This window comes from Gopherus evgoodei, chromosome 22 (genome assembly GCF_007399415.2).
Source record: "Gopherus evgoodei ecotype Sinaloan lineage chromosome 22, rGopEvg1_v1.p, whole genome shotgun sequence".
In the NCBI taxonomy this organism is placed as follows: domain Eukaryota; kingdom Metazoa; phylum Chordata; order Testudines; family Testudinidae; genus Gopherus; species Gopherus evgoodei.
Genome location: NC_044343.1, coordinates 6,629,469 through 6,653,216, shown reverse-complemented (window position 1 = coordinate 6,653,216; position 23,748 = coordinate 6,629,469). Strand labels below are relative to the sequence as shown.

The 23,748-nt window shown below is 54.9% G+C and overlaps 1 protein-coding gene across 1 annotated transcript; it reads left to right on the top strand.

Annotated features, from left to right (window-relative positions):
* The first annotated feature begins 702 nt into the window (after window positions 1-702).
* Window positions 703-23,395, top strand: LOC115638633 (repulsive guidance molecule A-like). The gene is made up of 3 exons (XM_030540476.1): window positions 703-883; window positions 5,001-5,494; window positions 22,703-23,395. Exons 1-3 carry the CDS (start codon window positions 760-762, stop codon window positions 23,369-23,371), a joined length of 1,287 nt encoding a protein of 428 aa, XP_030396336.1. The 5' UTR covers window positions 703-759; the 3' UTR covers window positions 23,372-23,395.
* The last annotated feature ends 353 nt before the right edge of the window (window positions 23,396-23,748 follow it).

Genomic DNA, 23,748 nt, shown 5'->3' with positions numbered 1-23,748 from the left:
AAGTGGAACATGTCCTTGGGGCTTGTGTTTTGTAGGGTACCACTTGGGTGGGATAAAGCCTTCTCAGGGGTTTGCGCGTGGGAGAGAAAGCCCCTGTAAAGGGTTATGGGGGGGATAAACCCCCTGTAGAGGTATCCGTCCTCTCGCCCCACAAATAAAACACTATGATACATGCCATGTGGTTCCACCTGGCGCACTCCTAAGGCAAATATTTGCCCCATCCCCAAGTGTCTCTCTCGCCCCCTCCCCTTCTGGCTTCTTTAGACCCAGTGTGCAGCAGCTACTCCCCCACATTGCCCTCAACAGCAGCTCTCTGTCTTGAAGGACAGCGCTGTGAAACAAGACTGCCACGGATTGGCTGGAGGGTAATAAATATGCAGATTAACGGGGCCTAGGTGCTGTCCTATTGGTGAAAGGCTAATTGTTATGCAGATTAGCTTGGTCTGGCTCTTTCCCTATTTGCTGGAGGTTCCCATTTGGAGCTGCCCTATTGGTTGGAGGCTATTGAATATACGAATTTGGGGGCGCTGCTTTCGTGCCCATTGGTGGCAGGGTAATGAATATGCAGATTAGTCGGTTCTGGCGCTTTCCCATTGGCTGCAGCCTTATTAATATGCAGATCCTTGGCTGCCTCTGCTGCTCCATTGGCGGCGCTGGGGTGACGGAGGCGGCCGGACCCCGCAGTCTCTCCCGGGCCGGCGGAGCGGGGCGGACTGGGCAGCTCTGCTCGGAGCTGGAGGCTCCCGGGCCGATGGCTGGATGGTTATGGGGCCAGGCAGCCTCCCCCCGGCGGCTGTGGAGCGGCTCCGGGGGCCGCGGCGGCGGCCTCTGCTCAGCGTGGTGGTGCTGCTGGTGTCCGTGTGCCTGGCCCCGCCGTCCGCAGGTAGCGGGGGAGCCGGGCCGGGGGGAGCCGAGCCGAGCCGAGCCGGACCGGGGATACTGGGGGAGCCGGACTGAAGACAGGGGGAGCTGGACTGGGGATGCTGGGGGGGGTGGGGGAACTTGGACTGGGGCAGGTGGAGGGGGAAAGGGGGACCCGGGCTGGGAATGCTGGGGGGTGGGGGACCCGGATTGGGGGTGGGGGAGAGCTGGGGCAGGTGGAGGGGGAAAGGGGGACCTGGGCTGGGAATGTTGGGGGGTGGGGGACCCGGATTGGGGGTGGGGGAGAGCTGGGGCAGGTGGAGGGGGAAAGGGGGACCCGGGCTGGGAATGTTGGGGGGTGGGGGACCCGGATTAGGGGTGGAGGAGAGCTGGAGCAGGTGGAGGGATGGAAAGGGGACCTGAGCTGGGGATGCTGGGGGACCCGGACTGGGAAGGGGGAAGCCAGACCAGGAATGCTTAGGGGTGGCAGGATTGGGGATGCTGGGGGGAACGGGGGAGCTGGACTGGGACAGATAGAGAGGAGAAGGGAGACCCAGGTTGGGGAGGGTGCAGGGAGCTGGACTGGGACAGTTAGAGGTGGGGAAAGGAGGACCTGGGCTGGGGATGCTGGGGGGTGAGGAGAGCTGGATTGGGGCAGGTGGGGGGGGGACCCAGGTTGGGGAGGGTGGGGGGAGCTGGACTGGGACAGATAGAGGGGAGAAGGGAGACCCAGGTTGGGGAGGGTGCAGGGAGCTGGACTGGGACAGGTAGAGTTGGGGAAAGGAGAACCTGGGCTGGGGATGCTGGGGGGTGAGGAGAGCTGGATTGGGGCAGGTGGAGGGGGGAGGGGGACCCAGGTTGGGGAGGGTGGGGGGAGCTGGACTGGGACAGGTAGAAGGGGGGGAAAGGGGGACCCAGGTTGGGGAAGGTGGGAAGAGCTGGCCTGGGGGAGTTGGACTGAGGGGATCTGGGTTAGGGGAATGGGGGAGATGGACCAGGGATGCTGAGAGCTGGACAGGAGCAGGTGGCGAAGAGAAGGGGGAGCTGGACTGGGGATGCTGGAGGGAGGAGGGGAGCTGGAGTGGGGCAGCGAGGGGAAGGAGCTGGGGGCAGGGTAACTGGAGAGGAGCTGAGCTGGGGAGGAGGAGGTCGGAACTGGAATGGAAACTCAGGGGAGGGGCTGGGGGGGATCAGCTGATGGGAGCAGCTAGAGATGGGCTGGGGGTGTAAAGGGGGAGATGGGGTGCCTGTGCCTTGGGTCAGGGGGTACCCAGGCAGGTGTCTCATTTGAGGGGCTGCAGGGAGCACCAGACCATGTGCCTTGGCTGCGGGGCCCCATGGGAGAAAGGGATCACCCAGAGCACTTGCCTGGTGAGAGAGGATGAGGGCACCTCCAGTTGGCTGCCTCTTTTGGGGACCCCTCTGTCTGGGAGCTGGGATCCCTGCCGGGCACCCCTTGGTAGTGGTGGCGGCATAGTTGGAAGCGGGGGTCCCAAAATACATGCCTTATTGGGGAGCAATATGGGGGGCTGCAGGGTGTGCCTGAGTTGGGGGGCCCCTCTGTGGCGTGTGCTGAAGAGGAGCCTGGGTGCTCAGCTTAGTTGGCGGGCCCTCCTGCGTGTGCGTGGTGTTGGGGTGGACGAGCCTTTTCTGGGAGGTTTGTTTTTTCTATGAGGAGCGAACCTGAAGCTCCTGCCAAAGCAAACAAGGCGGCTGCCTGGAGCACAGAGGCGCCTTTCTGCTGCCGGCGGGCCAGCCAGGGACAGCAGCCCAAGGAGGGCTGGGTCAGCTCCCTCTCCATCTCCTGGGCTGGGGACCCCTTCCCTGGCAGGGGCTGCACAGCGCTGTCCTCTCCATTGCCTGCTTTTCCAGACCCCAGGCACTAACCAATAAAACCTCCCGGGACTCGAAGGTCCCACTGGGAGGTAGGAACTTTCCCAGCCCTCCCTGCTTTCTGTGTCCAATTCTGTCGCCCCTGGGCATGTGAGCGCAGCCATTCCTGGTAGACAGAGGAATGATCTGCCTGATAACTCCTGCTGTCACGGGGGATTTCTGCTAGCTAAACATGAAATACAGCCCAGTAGGTAGAGGGTTTGCACAAAATGTTCTTGCATCCTCTGTGAAGAACAATTATGTGGAAGTAGGGCTGGGTCCTCCACCCTGCAGTGACTTTACCCCACAAAGGGGGTGTGCGGGTGGAAGATGTGCTAACTTTGTTCTTTTCAAAGCATTAAGGTTTGGTTTAAACCTAAAGTGAGAAGGGGAAATATGTTCTTAGTAGAGGTCATTGTATCTTTGTGACGCTATCTAAGAACGTGTAGTTTCTATAATCGATGTCAACTGTTTCCTCAGTTGCTGTAACTGGGAAAATCCCTAGGCCACTGGAGTGAAGTGTCTCTCTAATATTGGTTTTTAAGCAAAAAATTGCACAAGATGCTGAGCAGGGTCTTTAAAATACAATTAATTGTGGAAGCAGTCAAAGTGTAAACGAGGCATAAAGGTGGGGAATGCAGAGAATGACTCGCGTTCACTCCTAGCAGATTTCACATGTGGTGCAGAGCACTTAGGAAGGTGGATAATTATCCTTATTTTATAGATGGAGGCACAAGTCAAAAATATCAAATGTCCAGTACTTTGGGGTGGGGGGGGCCTCAGTTCTTGGGTGCTCCGCTGGAGATGCCCAGAGCCTGACTTTTGAGGTGCTGAGCACCCAATGCTGTTACTGAGTGAGTTGGAAGTTATGGGTGCTCAGCGTTTCGGAAAGTCAGGCTCCAGTTGGGCATCCAAAATTAGTGGGTGATTTTGAAAACTTCAGGCTAAGTGATTTCCCCCCCACCCCAAGAGCAGACAAGACAGTGGCAGAACTGGGAATAGAGCTCAGGAATCTTAACTCCCATGCTCCGTCCACAATTCATTGTTCTAATTGCCAAGAAGCCCAGCTATAGAAAGTAACTTTTCTTCTTTTCCCTGAGTTGGAGAACTGTTTTGTGCCTTAATGTAAAACCTAGCTAAACCTGTGACAGCAGTATGTTCACACATGGCTGTGAGATGCTTCCAGGGAGGCGGTTATCGCGTGTTTAAGATCTGCAGCTAATCAGTACAGATTTGCATGCTGAGTCTAAAATTGCTGCATTGCTGATATCTGCCTCCGGGGAGGATACTGGATGAATTTAATAACTCATGTGTTTTGTCCTTTAACATTTGTGGGCTAGTTCAGGGTAGCAAACAGTGTAGCTTTGTGTGTATAAGAATACAACACAGTGCAGTGATATTTCTGAATATATATAGGAAGAATAACAGTAGTCTAGACGTCTTGTAGATTGTTACAGATCTGACACAAAGTGGGTGGATATAAATCAGCCTTTCAAAATTCTGTTCACTTGAGGCGTGGAACTTTATTTTGAATAGCAAGTAAATCATGATTTTTTTTTTTCTTCTCTTCATAATGGCAAAAGCAGGCAGTCGATCTTGTGACTTGGCTGGTAAATTTCAGTGATAGTTTTGCCACATCTGTATAGTATGTATATGAAAAGCAAATGCAAGTCATTGCGTTGCACTGCCTGATGCTGTCTTACGTACGTTTGTAGTACGTTGTAGCTTGTGTAACATCCATGTAATGCACAATACCTATTTTTCTACAGAAGTAACCCCGCTCCTTTATTTTCACTCTGTAACAATTTTTTTAACCGTGGTTATTTTTTTGCTCTGCCCCACCTTAGAGAGAGGGGGGGATTTAGTTAATAAAAAACCACAAGGCAATGTTGGTGATACTTAATTCTTGCTTAATACTTGTCTGGCTCAGAAGTATTGTGATGGCCCTGGTTCGTAAAGTGCTTTGGAGATGGAGCGCTATCTTAAATGCGAGGTGTTGATGAGTCACAACAGCCAGTAGGTAGCATCTAGATTTCAGTCAAGCTGTCATGAAGAGTTTGGCCTCTGTGTTTTCTCTACCTATAGGACTTCTCTTTTTAAGCCCCTGGACAGGAGCTTTCATTGCAGTGTCGGAAGGGGGGAAAGATCCATCTTTATATGACTTGTGCTTAGGGCAGATCCTACCTTTCTAGTTGCTAGTTAGTGGGCGGATCATTGTCACCCATCAAACGCTTGCTGTTGATCAGAATGACCTTTTCTCCTTGCAGTGCATGGCCAGCAGTGCCGAATCCAGCGCTGCAATGCAGACTACGTGGCTGCCACATCTCCTAGCCATGCCTTGCCGGAAGAGACACCGCTGGACATGGATTATTGCATTGCCTTGCGTGCGTACTCAGTGTGCACCAGAAAGACAGCCAAATCCTGCCGGGGAGACCTGGTGTATCACTCCGCTGTCTTCCGAATCAAGGAACTCTTTACGCAGCACAACTGCTCCAGCGACGGGCCAACTTCCTCGGCGAAAGCCCCTGGCACACCGGACCCTCTGGTTTCAGAGCTGTGCAACTATGAGAGCCGATCTGGCTTTCAGAAGAAATTTGCCCACTGTGGATTATTTGGGGATCCTCATTTAAGGACCTTTAAAGATGAGTTTCAGACATGTAAAGTAGAAGGAGCTTGGCCGCTAATAGACAATCAGTACCTGTCGGTCCAGGTCACCAATGTCCCAGTTGTTCTAGGATCCAGCGCCACGGCCACCAGCAAGGTAATCAGACCACTTTTTAAAAAAAAACAAAACAAAAACCAAACCACCCCCCAACTCCCCCCCTTTTACTTAATAGCTGTGATCATCTGCTACCCCCTTGTGGTCATCGGAGGAAGTGAATTTCAGTGTATCTATTTTAGCCTCTCCTAGATGGGGACTTAGAATTGTGTGTGTCTGTTCTGTACCTTTCTCACAGGTCTGTCACGTTACCGTGGTCTTCCATAATTACAGGACTGCATTAGAGGTTCGCATGGTGTCAGTCGACTCTGTGGGACGTTGAGGGCCTGCCTCCATAGCAGGACTGTGCAAACCATCCGCGTGTAAGCGCCCCAAACCTGCTGAGTTTTGCGACAAAACTCAGGACCAGTTCCCAAACCTTCAGGCAAGCCTGGCTTGACTTCAGGGCTTTAAGTGAGGGACGGGAAAAGTGAATCTGTTTCCAGCTGAGTTTTGTTTTGAGATCTCTAGAGTTGGACGAAGTCTAGGGAGGAGAGGCAGCACATCTGTGAGCTGGAGCTGAGGAAGTGCGGGGGCTCTATGTAGCCCCAAACCCTCTGTACAGTTCAGGTCTTGATGGTGAAAATTTTTTCTTCCAGCCTGGTCGGAGGCGGGCGGCTTTGGCAATACACCAGGCAGAAGATTAAAAATCGTTGTTTAAAAACCCCTTGTCCTTCATCCTTGTCCTCCTACAGAAAGACAGTCAAGGACCTAATGGAAGGCAGAGGAATTGCGATTTGTGGCAGATGTTGCTTATGTTTCTTAGTGTACCACTGGCAGCTGTTCAGATCTGCGCTGATGAGTGCAGTAGCAGAACTGGACTAGAAGAGAGTCCCTGTCAGGACCCTCTTTCGAGTCATGCTGTAGAGCAGGACTCCGTTCTCAGCTCAGGCACTGACTTGGGATGTGAATGTGGGCCTGTTAATCTGAGACCACCCTTCTGTGAAGCTCTTTGAGATCCCCAGAGGAGAGATGGGCTCAGGGCAAAGTATGATTGACTCCAGTGTCCCAGCTAAGATCCCATCTTGATTGAAATTGGCTGCGATTGTCTAGCTGCATCTGCAACAGTATCTGCTCGTTGCTCCGATCTCAGTAAGAAAATCTCAACACCCACATTTTTCTGTCTTGCTTCTAGAAGTGTTAATTCGTGCATGTGGGCAGTGTTGGACTGACAACATGGCATACTGCAGGTTCCCTCTTTGATCTGATGGAGGAGTACGGCACCAACATTAACCATGCAGGCATCTTTCCCTGGCCTTGCAGGCTTCTCTGCCTGGCTGCATGATTTAAAGAACTAGCACCAGGGGCTGTGGCCATGGCAAATAGCCAGGTGTGGGAGGTGGCGGGTTTTGTGATGAGCAAATGGCGTTCTAGGAATAAAGCCATTCGCTTGGGTCATGTGCCCTGTACGTGTCTGATGGTAACGACCTAAACTCTGCTCACCAGTCTGGGATTAGACCCAGGCCTCGACCAGGGCTTCTCAACCTGTTTCTTTCTGAGGCCCCTCCCTCCCCAACATGTGATTAAAAATTCCATGTCACACCTGTGCCACAACTGGTTCTAAAAAGCCAGGGCTGGTGTTAAGGGGGAGCAAGCAGGGCAGTTGCCCGTGGCCCCATGCCATAGGGCGCCTGATGAAGCTAAGTTGTTCAGGCTTCTGCTTCAGGACTCCAGGCTCTGGGCTTCAGCCTCGGGCGGCAGGCCTTAGGCTTTCCGCCCTGAGGCCCAGCGAGTCTAACATTGGCCCTGCTTGTAGGGCCCGTGCAAGGATGTTTCGTGCCCTAGGCGAAACTTCCACCTTGTGCCCTCCCTCGTCCCCAAGCCCCTGCCCTGAGGCGCTCCCCCCACCCCCCGCGGCAGCTCTCTCCCTCCGCCCTGAGGCACCCACCCGTGCTGATTGGTGCCACAAGCCTGGAAGGCAGGAGAAGTGAAGCAGCCATGGTGTGCTCGGGGAGGAGGTGGGGCAGGGCTGAGCTGGGGTGGGGAGTTCCCCTGCGTGCCTCCCCCCCAGCCCCTTACTTGCTGCAGGCGGCCCTCCTCGTGATCCCCTGCCCCAGCTCCCTCCACCTAAATGCCAATGGTCACTGGGGCGGCCGAAGATCCAGCCACTGCGGTCGCTGCCAAAGAAAATGCCGCCCCCCAAATCCTAGTGCCCTAGGCGACTGCCTAGGTCGCCTAAATGGTTGCACTGGCCCTGCCTGCTTGGCAGACTCCCTGAAACCTGCTCACGGCCCCCCAGGGAGCCCCAAACTCCTGGTTGAGACCCACTGACCTAGAGGCTCCATCCCCCATTTCCAGCACGCCGAGGCCCTGCGCAGTAGTGTGTCAGGAGCCGGTAGCTTTATGCAGGAAGCGTCGCCTGTTCCACAGACTAGACCAGCGGCTCTGAATTGTGCTCCTCTGCGTCTGTGGCTTCCCGGGCTCTCCAGCTACCTTTGCCCTGCCCTTGCAGTTTAACTGGAGGCTGTTATCAGCCCCCTCTGGGGTGTGACTGACAGGCTGTTTTCAGTAGCGCTGGCCGGGTTAAGCAGAGTGAAGCGTTAGAGAGGGGTGTATCTTTACAACCCTTTATAAGGAGCTGTGGTGGCATGGAGATGCCTAACTCCAGGCCAAAATTGCCATTGGGTGGCAAGCTTCCTAGGAGGTAAGCACTGGTCTGCTCAGTCCAGCAACACCCAAATCCCTTTTAAAATCAACCCCTGTGTGCCTGGGACAAGTTTGGCAGCAGTGCTGCATTTTATGCAATGTGTCCACTTGATTTTTTTAAGGAAGGAGAGGAGGGATATTTCAGTGGTTTGAGCATTGGCCTGCTAACCCCAGGATTGTGAGTTCAGTCCTTGAGGTGCCATTTAGGGATCTGGGGCAAAAATCTGCCTGGGGATTGGTCCTGCTTTGAGCAGGGGGTTGGACTAGATACCTCCTGAGGTCCCTTCCAACCCTGAGATTCTCTGATTCTTTGTAAGTGCAATAGCTGTCGCTAGCCAGACAGGCAATGAGACGGGCAGCGCTAGAGACACAGAAGTGGTGCTCTCCTGGCTCCCAGCCCTGTGATCAGCCTGCTAGGCCACATTACCTCTCAGTGTCTCCTATCTGACAGGAAAATGAGCAGTTTGATCCTGCCTAGGCATCATTTCCCCCCTATACTGGACATACAGAGGGCAAACCAAGAGCTTCTCTTTCCTGTCTTTGGTCCAGCCATTAGAACTCCCTGGCTCCTGGACACTGAGAAGCCTGCAAGGCTATCTGTGATGCCACCTCCTTTTGCAATCCCTCTTCTGCCACACCCACTTCCCTCACTTTCCTTCCCTTCTTTCTGGGCGAGGGCTTTTCTTGGCCACTGCTGCTTTAGTGCTTTATCTCTACCTACCTCCGGTTGGTTTCTGCTTCCCTTTTAGCAGATCTTCTCCTATTTGTATTCCCATCCAGCCCCATCCTGCTTTCCAATTGCTGCTGAGGCTCACGGCTACTTCTCTGGTGCTTGTTACATGCCAGCTCTGCAGATGCTTCCGCCTTCTGTTTGTCCCAGTCGTTCTGCTTGCTGTGCCTCACCCACACCCTCCGTCCTGACCTCTCTTTGGCTCTCCTGCTGCTGGGGTGATGTGTATTTTGGTCTCAGGAAGGTACCTGCTATCCAGCTGAGCTTGTGAGCCTTGGGGACTCTGTTCAGTTTTGCAGCTCTGACCTCTCACCTGGGCAACCCCTCAGCTGCTCCTCCACCCGCCTCATGGCAGGGCCTCCTGCCAGTGCCACAACAATGAAGACTTGGTGTTGGGTGCTTGCTCAGAGGGACTCCCCTCCTGTTTCCTCCTGGGTCTTCTCCAGTTGAGGGAACCTGGGAGGTTCTTTTTTCCCTCTGTGCTTCAGCTTCTTGGCGGTTGATTTAGATTAGGGGCTGTCCGCCTGCCTTAACAGGCCAAGCACCCTGCTTGGTCTCTGATATGCTCATTTTCCTTGTGGCTAGCACAGCTAAGAACGGACGGGTCTTCATCGTCAAGGTTAATGCTCACCCAGCAGCCACTGTTGCTCTGCTGCAGGGGAGCATTGGAGCCAATCTCTCTGGAGTTGTAGGACAGGAGGGTAGGTCAGGACATGCTCCCTAGCAAAAGCCGTTGGAGGGGGCAGCTGGATAGGTGGGCAGGCTGGGGCAGGGCTGTCATTCTCAGGTACCTCACTGAGGACTCTGTCTTTCCAACCCACCTTCCCTTCAATCTCGAGTCTGTCTCCCCTGCCACGTCTGCAGGGCTTGGCTCCCGGGAACTGGCAGTAGCAAGCAGGTGTGTGGGAGTGTGGGGGGATAAACCAGTTACAGTGCAGGGCTTAGTTATGGCCCCCATCTTTGTGCGTCAGCTGCTCAGTTCTTCATGCTGCTGCTGGGGCTTTCTGTTCATTAAGGACTGATTTCCCTTTGTGGGTGACCGAGGCCCCCACGTATCTCCACACCCCAATCTCCTAGATTGCTTATTTCTGCTGCCCTGTGTGTTGACATCCCCTCCTCTGCGGATTGTTTCAGCTGCACAGCCGGTAACGGAGAGAGAAGTCCCCTCTCCCCCACTCAAAGGGAGAGGAAAGAAGGATTCTCTCTAGTTTAGTTGGTCAGAGTCTCTGGAAACTATGAGCTGGGGATGGGTCTAGAACCAGGAGGAACTGGGGCTTGTGGTAGACTTAGATTGTAAGTGCTTTGGGAGAGGACTGTAAGACCTTTGGGTCACACCAAAGGTCCATCTAGCCGAGTATCCTGTCTTCCAACAGTGGCCAATGCCAGCTGCCCCGGAGGGAATGGACAGAACAGGACTGGCATTTTGTTTTGTTTGTGCAGAGCCTAGCACAGAAGGGTGCTGGCCCATGGCTGGTGTTCTTAGGTGTTATGGAGACATGAATAATAAGAGGTGGGGGCAGCAACTTGGCACACCCCAGGTTGAGACCGTAGGCTGCCCCATGCTGGAGTTTAATAATGTGCCATGCTGAAACCTTCAGGGCACTTGCCCTTACCTGCCTACCCCATGCGTAAGCCCCTTCTTCTTCTTCGAGTGATTGCTCACATCCATTCCAGTTAGGTGTGCGCGCCGCGCGTGCACGTTCGTCGGAAACTTTTTACCCTAGCAACTCCAGTGGGCCGGCAGGTCGCCCCCTGGAGTGGCGCCGCCATGGCGCCCAATATATATCCCTGCCGGCCCGCCCGCTCCTCAGTTCCTTCTTACCGCCGTGTCGGTCGTTGGAACTGTGGAGCGCGGCATAGCTGTCCTCCACGTCCCTAGCTCTCCTGGTTATCTATCGTTATCTATCGTTATTCTCTCCAGCGATCCCCACGAAGCGTGCCTGAAGTGCCTCGGGGAATCGCACAGATCTGACAAATGCCGCATCTGTAAGGCCTTTAAGCCGAGGACAAAGAAGGAGAGGGATCAAAGGCTCCGAACTCTCCTAATGGAGGCGGCACTTGACCCGACGGCTTCACAGGCCGTGGTATCGGCACCGGCACCGGATCGCTCCGGCACCGAGAAGACTCCTCGGCACCGACCCTCTCCGGCACTGGAGCCAGAGCCAAGGCCGTCGAAGTCTAATACTCCGGCCAGGCAGACCCGGCTAGAGCGCCCGGCCTCGACATCGGCCGCGGCGCCGCCGGCACCGTCAGCACCGTTGACTCCGGGCCCGGCGGGTCCGTTGAGTCCGGTGCCGCCGAGCTCCCCCATGAGATCTGGGGTTGAGGTAGTGGTCCCATCCACACCGGAGACCTTCGCCTCGGCTCGGGACCTTATTGCCCTGACTGAGCCTACTCGGCTGCCACCCCCGGTACCTCCGGTGCGGGTCGTGTCCAGAGGCAAGCCCATGATGTCGGCACCGCCCAGAGACAGTCGTTCCCGATCCAGGTCCCAACGTCTTGGGCGCTCCAGATCCCGACGCCGCTCGCAGTCCCGGCACCGCTCCCCTCAGCGGTACCGGTCGCACTCGCGGCACCGGTCGGCATCGAGACGGTCGCGGTCAGGCTCCAGTCGACACCGGCACCGCGACTCCAGGAGCAGGTCCCGACGCTACTCGCCGCACCGGTCGACCTCCCGGCACCGAGCTGGTGGCAGGTCCCGGTCCCGGTCTCGCTCGACCTCCCGGCACCGAGCTGGTGGCAGGTCCCGGTCGACCTCCCAGCACCGAGCTGGTAGCAGGTCCCGGCACCGAAGCGGCGCCCGGCACCGAAGCGGCGCCCGGCACCGATCAGGATCACGGCACCGTGACAGATCCCGGTCCCGATCCCGGCACCGATATGACTCCCGGCACCGGTCCCCGGCACCGAGACGATCCTCCGTGCCGGCCCGCGCAGACCCGTACCATCCAGGGTCGGCCCCACCGTGGCCCTCGAGACAGCCGTCCGTATCCTCCCAGACGGACAGCGGCTATGCGCTGGGCACCGACCGGCAGGCGGCGCTGTTTGGTGATCCGCCGCTGCAGGACCAAGGCCCACAACAGTGGGGATTCTGGACACCCTGGGCGTACCATCAGGCCCAGGGCCCCCAGCAGCTCCCTGCTAGGCCGGCGAATGCGGAGCGTAGGGCCCCTGAAGCCTCTTTGTCTCGCCCCCCTCCCTCCCCGGAAGGGGACGAAGGGTCCAATCAGCAGGACTCCGCTGTGGCTCCGGAGACAGAGGCGAGGGCTGAGGAAGACCCTCAGTTGGACACTATCGTGCCTGGGGTCTCATCATCCTCCTCCCCGGATGAGGCGGTGGCGGGTACCTCCTCCAACAGTCCCCCCCCGCTGGATCTCAGTGCGCACCAGGACCTCCTCAGGCGATTGGCTCAAAACCTGAGTCTGCAGGCATAGGAGGTCTCGGAGATAGAGGACCCAATTGTCACCATCCTCTCTTCTGATGCTCCCACCAGGGTCGCCCTGCCCTTCATACGGACCATCCAGGCCAATGCCAATACTATCTGGCAGTCCCCGGCCTCCATCCCTCCGACAGCGAAAGGAGTCGAGAGAAAGTACATGGCCCCTTCTAGGGGCTATGAATATCTACATGTTCACCCGACTCCCGGTTCACTGGTAGTGCAATCGGTGAACGATAGGGAGCGTCACGGCCAGGAGGCTCCGGCCCCCAAGTCCAGAGAGGCCAGGCGGATGGACCTCCTTGGCCGTAAGGTGTATTCGGCTGGGGCGCTGCAGCTCAGGGTCTCCAACCAGCAGGCCCTGCTGAGCAGATATGCCTTTGATTCCTGGGTGGCAGTGGACAAATTTAAGGAGCTGCTGCCACAGGATGCTCGCCAAGAGTTTACGGCCATCTTGGACGAAGGCAAGAAGGTCGCACGCACGGCCTTGCAAGCCTCCTTGGACGCTGCGGACTCGGCTGCCCGTACCCTTGCGTCAGGAGTTACGATGCGTCGCATCTCCTGGCTGCAGGTTTCCGGCCTTCCGCCGGAACTCCAGCATACTATACAGGACCTTCCTTTCGAAGGCCAGGGCCTGTTTTCTGACAAAACAGACCCCAGACTCAAGAGTCTGAAAGATAACCGAGTCGTTATGCGGTCCCTCGGGATGCACACTCCCGTGACGCAGCGTAGACCCTTCCGGCCACAACAACAACAACAACAACAACAACGCAGGCCGTTTTCCCAGTTCTGCCAGCGGCAGGGCCTTTACAGGCGCCGCGGCAGGAACGGGAGGCGCAGGCAGTCGGGGAACCAAGGGGGGCAGAACCAAGGCTCCTCAAAACCCCCGCCTGGTCCTAAGCCTTCATTTTGAAGGTGCGCTCGAGGGCGCAGTAACAGTTTCCTCTATGGATCCTTCCCCCCCCGTTTTCCAACCGCCTTTCGTTTTTCCTCCCGGCGTGGTCCCAAATAACATCGGACCGCTGGGTCTTAAGCGTGGTGCAGACGGGATACCGCCTGCAGTTTGTTTCGTTTCCTCCTTCCCGCCCTCCTTCCTCGTCCCTCTTCAGGGACCCCTCTCACGAGCAATTCCTTCGGCAGGAGGTGCAGACGCTCCTCAGCAAAGGAGCTATAGAGGCGGTTCCGAAAAGCGAGAAAGGCAAGGGGTTTTATTCCCGCTACTTTCTGATCCCCAAGGCCAAGGGGGGCCTCAGGCCTATCCTCGACCTGCGAGAGCTCAACAAATACCTCGTGAAGTTGAAGTTCCGCATGGTATCCCTGGGGACCATTATTCCATCCCTGGATCCGGGAGACTGGTACGCCGCCCTCGACATGCAGGACGCGTATTTCCACATTGCCATTTGGCCGCGCCACAGACGCTTCCTCCGCTTCGTTGTGGGGGCTCGTCATTATCAATTTGCAGTCCTCCCGTTTGGCCTGTCCACGGCCCCGAGGGTGTTTACAAAATGCATGGCAGTTGTCGTGGCGCATCTTCGCCGCAACCGTGTCCACGTGTTCCCTTATCTGGACGATTGGTTGATTCGGGGCACGTCGGAACAGCAGGTGAACAGCCATGTCCGCGTGATCACCGGCATGTTTGCGAGTCTGGGCCTCTTGATAAACACAGACAAGTCCACCCTGAGGCCCACTCAGAAGGTGGAATTTATCGGGGCCGTCCTGGACGCCACTGTGGGCAGGGCCTCGCTGCCTCTGCAGCGGTTCCAGACCATGGCGGCGATCGTTCAACGCTTGCGGTCAGCCCCGTTGACGTCAGTGAGGACATGTCTAACCCTGTTAGGCCACATGGCGGCGTGCACCTTTGTGACCGACTACGCTCGGCTCCGCATGAGGCCTCTCCAGCTGTGGCTTATCAGTCATTACAGGCCAAGGCAACCGTTAGACATGTTAATCACAATCCCCCAGAAGGTCTTAGATTCCCTCGGCTGGTGGTTGGACCAGCCCGTATTGTGAGCGGGTCTTCCCTTTCACCCGTCTCAGCCCTCGGTATCCCTGACAACGGATGCCTCAGATCTAGGCTGGGGGGCCCACCTAGGGACCCTGCGGACGCAGGGCCTGTGGTCCCAGGAGGAGGTGGGGCTACACATCAACATGAGGGAGTTGAGAGCGGTCCGCCTTGCTTGCCAAACGTTTTGTCATCAGCTTCAGGGTCGTTGTGTAGCCGTGTTCACGGACAACACGACGACCATGTATTATATCAACAAGCAGGGCGGCACCAGGTCCTCCTCCCTGTGCCTCGAGGCGATACGACTCTGGGACTTTTGCGTAGCCCACTCCATTCACCTCAGGGCTTCCTTCCTTCCCGGAGTACGGAACACGCTGGCGGATCGATTGAGCAGATCCTTCCTGTCACACGAGTGGTCCCTTCGCCCGGACGTCGCTCTCTCCATTTTCCGGAGGTGGGGTTATCCCCGGGTGGACCTCTTTGCGTCCAAGGGGAACAGGAAGTGCCAAGCGTTCTGCTCCTTTCAGGGCAGGGAGCCGGGGTCGATAGCGGATGCCTTCCTCATCCAGTGGTCGACCCACCTGTACTATGCGTTTCCTCCGTTCCCTCTGGTTCACAAGGTCCTCCTGAAGGTGCGCAGAGACAGGGCTCGTGTGATCATGGTGGCCCCGGCATGGCCCAGACAGCACTGGTACACCATGCTGCTGGACTTGGCCGTAGCCGACCCAGTTCCCCTGCCCCTTCATCCGGACCTGATTACCCAGGACCACGGGTCTCTCTGTCACCCAGACCTGCAGTCGCTGCACCTAGCGGCGTGGCTCCTGCGTGGCTAACTGGTTCCGAGCTGCGCTGCTCCACGCCTCTGAGAGAGGTACTCTTGAGCAGCAGGAAACCGTCCACAAGAGCCACATATTCGGCGAAATGGAAACGCTTCTCCTGTTGGTGCGTAGAGAGAAATCTCCGCCCTATGGAAGTTTCTGTAACCGAAATCTTAGACTATGTTTGGTCCCTCAAAGAGCATGGTCTGGCCTTATCGTCGTTGCGAGTCCATCTAGCAGCTATCTCCACCTTTCACCCGGGTGCGGACGGTCGCTCCGTTTTTTCTCACCCGACGGTGTCGAGATTCCTTAAAGGGCTGGAACGGTTATTCCCTAACGTCCGTCCCCCTGCTCCAACCTGGGATCTTAACCTGGTGTTGTCCCGGCTCATGGGGCCCCCCTTTGAGCCGTTAGCTACTTGCTCCCTGCTTTACCTCTCTTGGAAGGCTGCCTTTCTAGTAGCTATCACCTCAGCTAGACGGGTGTCGGAACTCCGAGCCCTTGTGGTAGACCCCCCATATACGGTCTTCCACAAAGACAAGGTGCAGCTTAGACCACACCCTGCCTTTCTACCCAAGGTGGTCTCAGCCTTCCACGTCAACCAAGAGATTTTCCTCCCGGTTTTTTTCCCAAAACCTCACTCCTCAGGCAGGGAGCAGCAGCTCCACTCGCTGGATGTCCGTAGAGCTCTCGCGTTCTACATAGAGAGGACCAAACCCTTCCGCAAATCCCCCCCAGCTTTTCGTGGCGGTAGCGGACCGTATGAAAGGGCTTCCTATCTCCTCCCAGAGGTTATCCTCGTGGGTTACGTCCTGTATCAGGACCTGTTATGACTTGGCCCATGTCCCTACGGGCCGTGTGACTGCGCATTCTACCAGGGCGCAGGCGTCGTCGCTGGCTTTCCTTGCCCGTGTGCCCATCCAGGAAATCTGTCGGGCAGCGACCTGGTCATCGGTCCACACCTTTGCTTCCCACTACGCCCTGGTACAGCAGTCGAGAGAGGATGCGGCCTTCGGAACTGCAGTGCTCCGTGCCGCGACTTCTCACTCCGACCCCACCGCCTAGGTATGGCTTGGGAGTCACCTAACTGGAATGGATGTGAGCAATCACTCGAAGAAGAAAAGACGGTTACTCACCTTTGTAACTGTTGTTCTTCGAGATGTGTTGCTCACATCCATTCCACACCCGCCCTCCTTCCCCACTGTCGGAGTAGCCGGCAAGAAGGAACTGAGGAGCGGGCGGGCCGGCAGGGATATATTGGGCGCCATGGCGGCGCCACTCCAGGGGGCGACCTGCCGGCCCACTGGAGTTGCTAGGGTAAAAAGTTTCCGACGAACGTGCACGCGCGGCGCGCACACCTAACTGGAATGGATGTGAGCAACACATCTCGAAGAACAACAGTTACAAAGGTGAGTAACCGTCTTTTTTTCAGTTTAAACTGATCTTTACAGAAACTATTATTCAGGGTTTTTTTTCTGATTTTTCACCCTACTTTTGTATCATTCAGATATACGCAAAATAACTGGTTTTATTAGGAACATACAGTACATTGCATGAGATCTGTGTATGAAGATAATATATTAGTCTGTGTGTGTATATGCAAAGCTTCCTGTTGAAATAAGACCATGTATTAGTCTAGAAGATACACACAATAAACAAACAGGCCTGCACGCAAGCTCTGAAGTGTGTGCACATCTGAAGGTACTAATGAATGTCATGCCTGCCACATACACATCTCACAAGGAACTATTTGAAAGTTTAAAAATCAAAAACAGGAGAAAAGAATGAAGTATGCACGGCAAATGGTGTGGCCAATTATTAAATGTAAATATTTATAGGCTAATAGTACACGTCTGGTCTACGCTACAAACTTAGGTGGACATAAGCTGCATTAAGTCGATCTAATAATGTATGCGTCTACACTACCGAATCCCTTCTGCCCACCTAAGTGGCCTGTAAAATCAGCTTCTGTACTCCACCTCCATGAGAGGCGTAGCGCTTGGTTCGACAGCCAGAGGTTGACATGGCGTTGTGTAATTCGAATGAATTGGCCTCCAGGAGGTGTCCCACAGTGCTCTGCTGTGACCATTTTGGAGAGCACTTTAAACTCCACTGCATGTTACACAGGAAACAGTTGCTCCCCTGTTAAAGCCCCGGGAACTTTTGAATGTTCATTTCCTGTTTGATCAGCATGGAGAGCTTGCCAGCACGGCTGATCATGGAGAATCAAGTCCGCATGGAGCACATAGGAGGTGGTGGATCTTATTGCTGGGTGGGGAAGATGAATCTGTGCAGACGGTAGCTCCGATCCAGCAGAAGAAACGCTGACATCTGTGCCAAGATCGCATGGGGAGAAGGACTACACCAGGGACACAGCAGTGCCGCGTGAAAGTAAAGGAGCTTCGGCAAATGTAGCAGAAGACAAGGGAGGTGAACAGCTGTTCTGGTTTTACCCCACAGACGTGCCGCTTTTATGAGGAGCTGCATGCGATTCTCCCCATCGCTCCCCAAAACGTTTCATGGATACCTGCCAGGAACTCCGGGCGACCTCGAGCAACAACGAGGAGGACATTGTGGACAAGGAGGTGGAGAATGTTAGGCAGGCAAGCAGAGGATCCATTTTCCCCGACAGCTAAGATCTGTTTTTAACCCTGGAGCCCATCCCTTCACAGGACCAGTTGGCAGCGGAGCGGGATGCCGGGAAAGGCACCTCTGGTGAGTCCACATTTCCAGTCAAACTGAAGGGGTTACATGCTATTATATTTTATGTTTAATTTGAACAAAAAAAGTAGGTGTAGTGGATGTCAGTGGCCACTCCAGCTATGCAGAGGGTGCTCTCTGAAACAGACGGTTTATGTGCACGGGGATGGCCTTGGAATCCTCCATGGAGATCTTGAGGAAGCTTTTATGGAGGTACTCTGCAATCCTTTACAGAAGGCTTCGGGGAAGGGCTGCCTTTTTGCATTCACCATGGTAGGACGCTTTCCTGCGCCACTCCAGTATTAACTCTGCTGGGATCATTGCGGCACACGGCATGGCAGAATAAGGACCAGGTCTGTCCCCAGATGCTTGCTGCATCTGCTCCTTTGTCGCCTCTGTTACCTTCAGGAGAGTGATATCACACAGGGTCACCTGGGGAAACGGGGGAAGCTTTCAATGCTAGCCCTTAAACCACAAATAATTCAGCAGGAAATCCACCACCTGTTTGGTGAAATATGGGTCTCACAACCAGGCTTTCCCAAACGTACCGTGGTTGTGGTTGGAAGGGATAACCAGGTATTGCAAGCAGCATGTGGGGGAGGGAACAACGAGGGTGGTGGCTTCTTGTTTGTCTCCCTTCCCCCTCAACCCGGTGTCACTTTTGCGAAAAAACAAACTATTTGGAAGAGCTTTATCCTGGTGCCTGTCTTCAAGCACCGTCCAGGTTGCTAGGAGAAAGGGGGCTTTTCTCAAGTTCCAGCCTGTGATCCCAAGGATATCCTCACAAAAGCAGCAGCACAAGGCCTCTCGCCCATGCCTCGTGGCCATACTCACCCAAGCTGGAGCAGCAAACTGACACTTGTAATAGCCAGAAGTTGTGATTACGTTGTGGCTTGCAGTGAAATGCATTGATGGGTGGGGTTTTTATTTAAAAACAAAAACATTTACCTTGCACCAGAAACAATGTAAGCACCGTCAATGCTACCCTTGTGCTTTGCTGCAGAAACCTTGTCCATCGGTGCATCCTCCACACCGGGACAGAGACTTTCCCAGATTAGAAGGCAGAAAAAGAAGACCCAGGAGGATGTGTTCAATGTGCGCCTCTGAGAGTGACAAGATGGAGCTCAGAGCATGGAGGATTGCACTGTCTGAGAACCTGGACCTGGACAGAGAGGACAGAGCATACAGGGATGCAGGAAGAGATCCTGTGGATTATGAATGAGCAGTCAGACATGTTGAGGTTCATGAAAGGCAGCTGGATGCGAGAGTCCCACTGCAGCCAATGCTGAACCTGCTGCCATCATTGCCCAGTTCTACATCCTTCTCCTCCTCCCCCAAACGTATGTGTGTGGAGGGTGTTCTGTATCCCTTATACCCTTCTCTGGTGTTGCGTGCAAGGACCAGAAGGGGCCCATTCCCACACCTTTAATTGTTGTTGCAATGCATCTGTAAGCAAGCTTTCCTTGTTTCTCCTCCCACAGTGTTATCAGCCCTTTTGCCCCACATTATCTTACTTTTCTTTGCTGTCTCTGTGTTTGTAGCATAATAAAACTTAACAGATTGAGGAGAAAAGGCTCTTTATTCATTCAACACATGGTGGTTGACGGGAGTGGAGTTTAAAGGGGAGAAAATGCAAGGAAGAGGACAGCTTGGTAAGGAACAACACAGATAAGTCTCACATTACTCTGGCTCGTTACTGAAACTGGTTTTCAAAGCCTCACGGAGACGCAGAGCCCCTTGATGTGCTGTTCTTATTGCCCTGGTGTCTGGCTGCTCAAAATTGGCTGCCACATGATTTGCCTCACCCCCACCCTGGCAGAAACTTTTCTCCCTTTGTTTCACAGATATTGCTGTCTGTGTGCTCCATAATAACAGTGGGGATATTGCTTTCACTGAGGCCTAATCTAGTAAGCAAACAGCACCAGCAACCTTTTAAATGTCCAAAGGTACATTTCACCACCATTCTGATTTGCTCGGTCTGTGGTTGAAGTGGTCCTTACTGCTGTCCAGGGTGCTGGTGTGCAGCTTCATGAGCCATGGAAGCAAGGAGTAGGCTGGGTCTCCCAGGTTCACGATTGACATTTCAACATCACCAATGGTTATTTTGCAGTCTGGAAAGAGTCCCTGCTTTCAGCTTTCTGAACAGGCCTGTGTTCCTAAAGATGTCTGCGTCATGCACTCTTCCCGACCATCCCATGATGATGTCGGTGAAACAACCCCTGTTGTCCACCGGCGCTGGCAACATTATTGAGAAGTACCCTTTCTGGTTTATGTACTCTTTGGCAAAGTGGTTTGGTGCCAAGATAGGGATATGTGTTCTATCACCCCACCACAGTTAGGGAAACCCAGCGTGACAAAACCATCCACTGTCCTGCAAGTTGCCCAGAATCACTACCCTTCTTAGCAGAAGTCTGTTAATGGTCCTGCAACCTTGGATTACAACAGATCTCACGTTAGATTTACTCACTCTGAATTTGGTTCCCTACTGACCGGTAGCAGTCTGGCATTGCAGGCTTCCATGGAGCGATCGCCACTCGCTTCTCCGCTGTTAGAGCACCTCTCATTTTGCTATTGCTGCGTTTCAGGGCTGAGGAACGCTCTTCCTGGGAAGTGGCCTTATGCATTCGAAAGTTCTGCTGCCCTGCTTGTCATCTCATAGCTGCATAACCATGCAGTCCCACCAGTCCCACCCACCAGTGCTCGTTTCCCAGGCCCAGAAACGGTGCTCAGCCGTGTCAAGGTGATGTGTGACTGTCACCAGCAACTGTGAATTGCTTCGCTCCACCTTCCAGCAGGGTTGTTCTGTGTGGTGGCTGTGTAAATACTGCAGGAACAGCAGAGTACAGCTGACCAGCGTTCATGCTTATCGTGCTATGGTGTCTGTGGGGATAACCCAGGCTCACCAAAAAAGATGCAAGAAAAGGCTTGGCTTGTTTGCTATTGATTTCAGGGAGGGAGGTAAGTGCATCATGGGAAGTTAATGTGATGTCCCCTTAACCACCTGTGCCAATGTTTTGATCCCATAAGGCATTGCAAACCCAACCCAAAATTCCACTTGGCTACATGCAGTGAGGCATAGCTACCCATGATGCAGTGCTCCGTGCCTCGATGCAAGCCCTGCTTGCGAGGATGCACTCTGCCGACACAATGAGCATTGTGTCGACATGCAAGAATGACTTACTTCAATCGGAGGCTTAATGTCGACTACCATGAAGTCAACTTAACTTTGTAGCATTGACATGGCCTAAGTCTACTGCAGTAAACTGTTTATTCAACTGACAAGTTTTAGGTGGGGATTAGAGATGTACCGTTTTCTTAAACGTAGAGGTGGCATTGAGTTTTCAGTTCTTTTTTAGTTCTGCAGCAAACCGCATTGATGAACAGAATTCAAAGCCTTAATGCTGGAAACTTTCCACTCCTCTGTCTTTCTGCCCACCAAAATAAACCCTGATATTTATCCAGAACAATTATTAATAGTTTTTTGCCCTGATTTTCACCTGTTTTTGTGGTGGTGGTGGTAATAAACACTGCTCCATTCCCGAGAAAAATTAAATAAAATAAAAATGGAAAATGAAGGGCCCCACTTATGCGCTGAGCCTTGTTCAGAGACGATCCTGTCCTGTAGCATGTATCAGGCTGGCGCCTGCCTTCCCTTGCCACCAGACAAGGGCACGGTGCTGATGGCCTCTTGTTGCCTAAGTTTAAACCTGTTCAGGAACCTTGAAACAACTTCTGTCCCTAGTGAGGCCAGGGATGGCCTCACTGAACACTGATGGTCTCTAACCATGAGAGAGGCACAGCAGAGTTTGGGAAGGTCCCTTCCCCACACCTCACCGTTGGCTGGGATAGCCCAGCTCTGGTCAGCCTCTGCCCACACGTAGCCCTTCTGCTGAGCATGCCCTTGTGAATGCTCTTGAGGCTGTGTGGCCATCTGCCAGCCCGGCTGACTTCCTGCTGGTTCCAAAAGCGACATCGGCTCTGACGGTGGACGAGATCAGAGTTAGAAGCGACGATGAACTTAGCTCTCCCTGTGCTCTGTGTCCTGGCAGCTGGATGTGCCAGCGGAGGGTTGTGGGGCCCAGAGGAGAGCTGCAGCTATGGACAGCTCTTTAAGGTTGTGTGGCCAATGGTCTCAGGCATCCGGCTGCCAGGTTTGAAACGACTTGAGGCAAGGTGCCTCTAGCAGAATAGATATTCTGGGGGGCCCTGGGTTCCTCACGACCCGCCCTGGTGGGTTTTGGAGCACAGTGGGGCAGGTAAGCTTCAGCTCTAGTAGAATGTGTCACTGGGAAGTAGAGAACAGATGACTTAGGGCAGAGGTCCCCAAAGTGTGGGGGGGGGTGAAGGAATGTTTGGGGGAGCACGGCTGGGGAACAGGCCCCATGGGGGACAGGAAGGGAGCGCCACTCAGCTCTGCTCCTGGCCCCAGACCAAGACACAGACCCTGCTGCTGGTCCCTGCAGCCAGTCCCGCGCCAAGTGTCCCCCGCAATAGCTCCGCACCCAGGGCTCTGCGCCCAGCCTCAGCCCCCTTACCCCTGTCCACGTCCCCCCTTCCTGGAGCCGCGACCCCACTCCCGGCCCTGGCACCCTGACCCTCGTCAGGTGGGAGGCACTGGAGTGGGAGAGAGGAAGGAGCTGATCGGTGGGGCCCACTGGTGGGTGCTGAGCACCCACTGTTCTGTGTTTTTGTTTTGTTTTGTTTTTTCCTGTGGGTGCTCCAGCCCTGGACCACCCATGGAGTCAGTGCCTCTCCTCAAAGCCTCTTTATGAGCTACTGTGTCACCCGGTGCCTTTTCCTAGTGGACACAGCTGCAGCGGGAGGTGGGGACCGGGCTGTGTTTTCACCAGGCTGATCTCATTGCTTTCCGTCTCCTCTGCAGATCACGCTGATCTTTAAGAGTTACCAGGGCTGCACGGAGCAGAAGGTTTATCAGGCGACCACAGAGGACCTGCCACTGGCGTTCAGTGATGGCACAAGAACCGGAGGGTGGCAGGAGGGAGCCAGCAGCCTGCGCATCCTGGAAAAGCCGGACGCCGGCCAGGTGGAGATCCAGGCCAACTACATCGGCAGCACCGTCATCATCCGCCAAGTGGGCCGCTACCTCACCTTCGCCATCCGTGTGCCGGAGGAGACCCTGAACCTCTCGGAGGAGAGCACTGGCCTCCAGCTCTGTTTGCACGGCTGCCCAAAGAACGAACTGATCCAGGAGCATAGGCTGAGCCTGGGGAGCTCCAGCCCTCTCTGGCCCAGCTCCCGACGGGCCTACACAGTGGAAATGGCCACCGAGCAGTGTCGCCACATCCTGCAGGTGGAGGACGTGTATTTCCAGTCCTGTGTCTTTGACCTGCTCACCACGGGGGACCCCGAGTTCTCCATGGCTGCTCACGGGGCCTTGGAAGACTTGAAGGCCTTGTACCCCAGCAGACTCAAGTTGCATACAGTCTCCAATACTATTAACGTGGCCACTGGCGCTCCGGGGCCTGGGCAGCCTGCTGCCTCGTTAGTCTGGTGCGGTCTTGCCTTTCTAAAGCTGTTCTGGTGCTGCTAATGAGTGCGGACCTTGTGTCAGTATCGGGCCCCCATATAGGAAGAGAGAAGCCCCTGGCACCTCCTAGTCTTGGAGCAGAGTGAAGGGTCCAAATTCTCTTCCCACCCAGCCAGCCTGCTTGGTCCAGCTGACTCCCCCTCTCTGTTGCTAACTGAAGACAAAGTGCGGCTTGCTCAGATGTTCTGGTCTCCGCTGAATCCCATAAACTACAGTTGCACTCCTGCCTTGGGAGCAACAGTCGGGGACGAGCGTTGGCTCTTGCTTTGCCAGGGCTGCTGCTTCGTAGGTTTGCCAGACTCTCAACTGGCCATCTCTGGGGGCAATGCTGCCCCCATCCATAATACCCATTTACCAGCCCCTTCTGTCCCTGGGGTGCT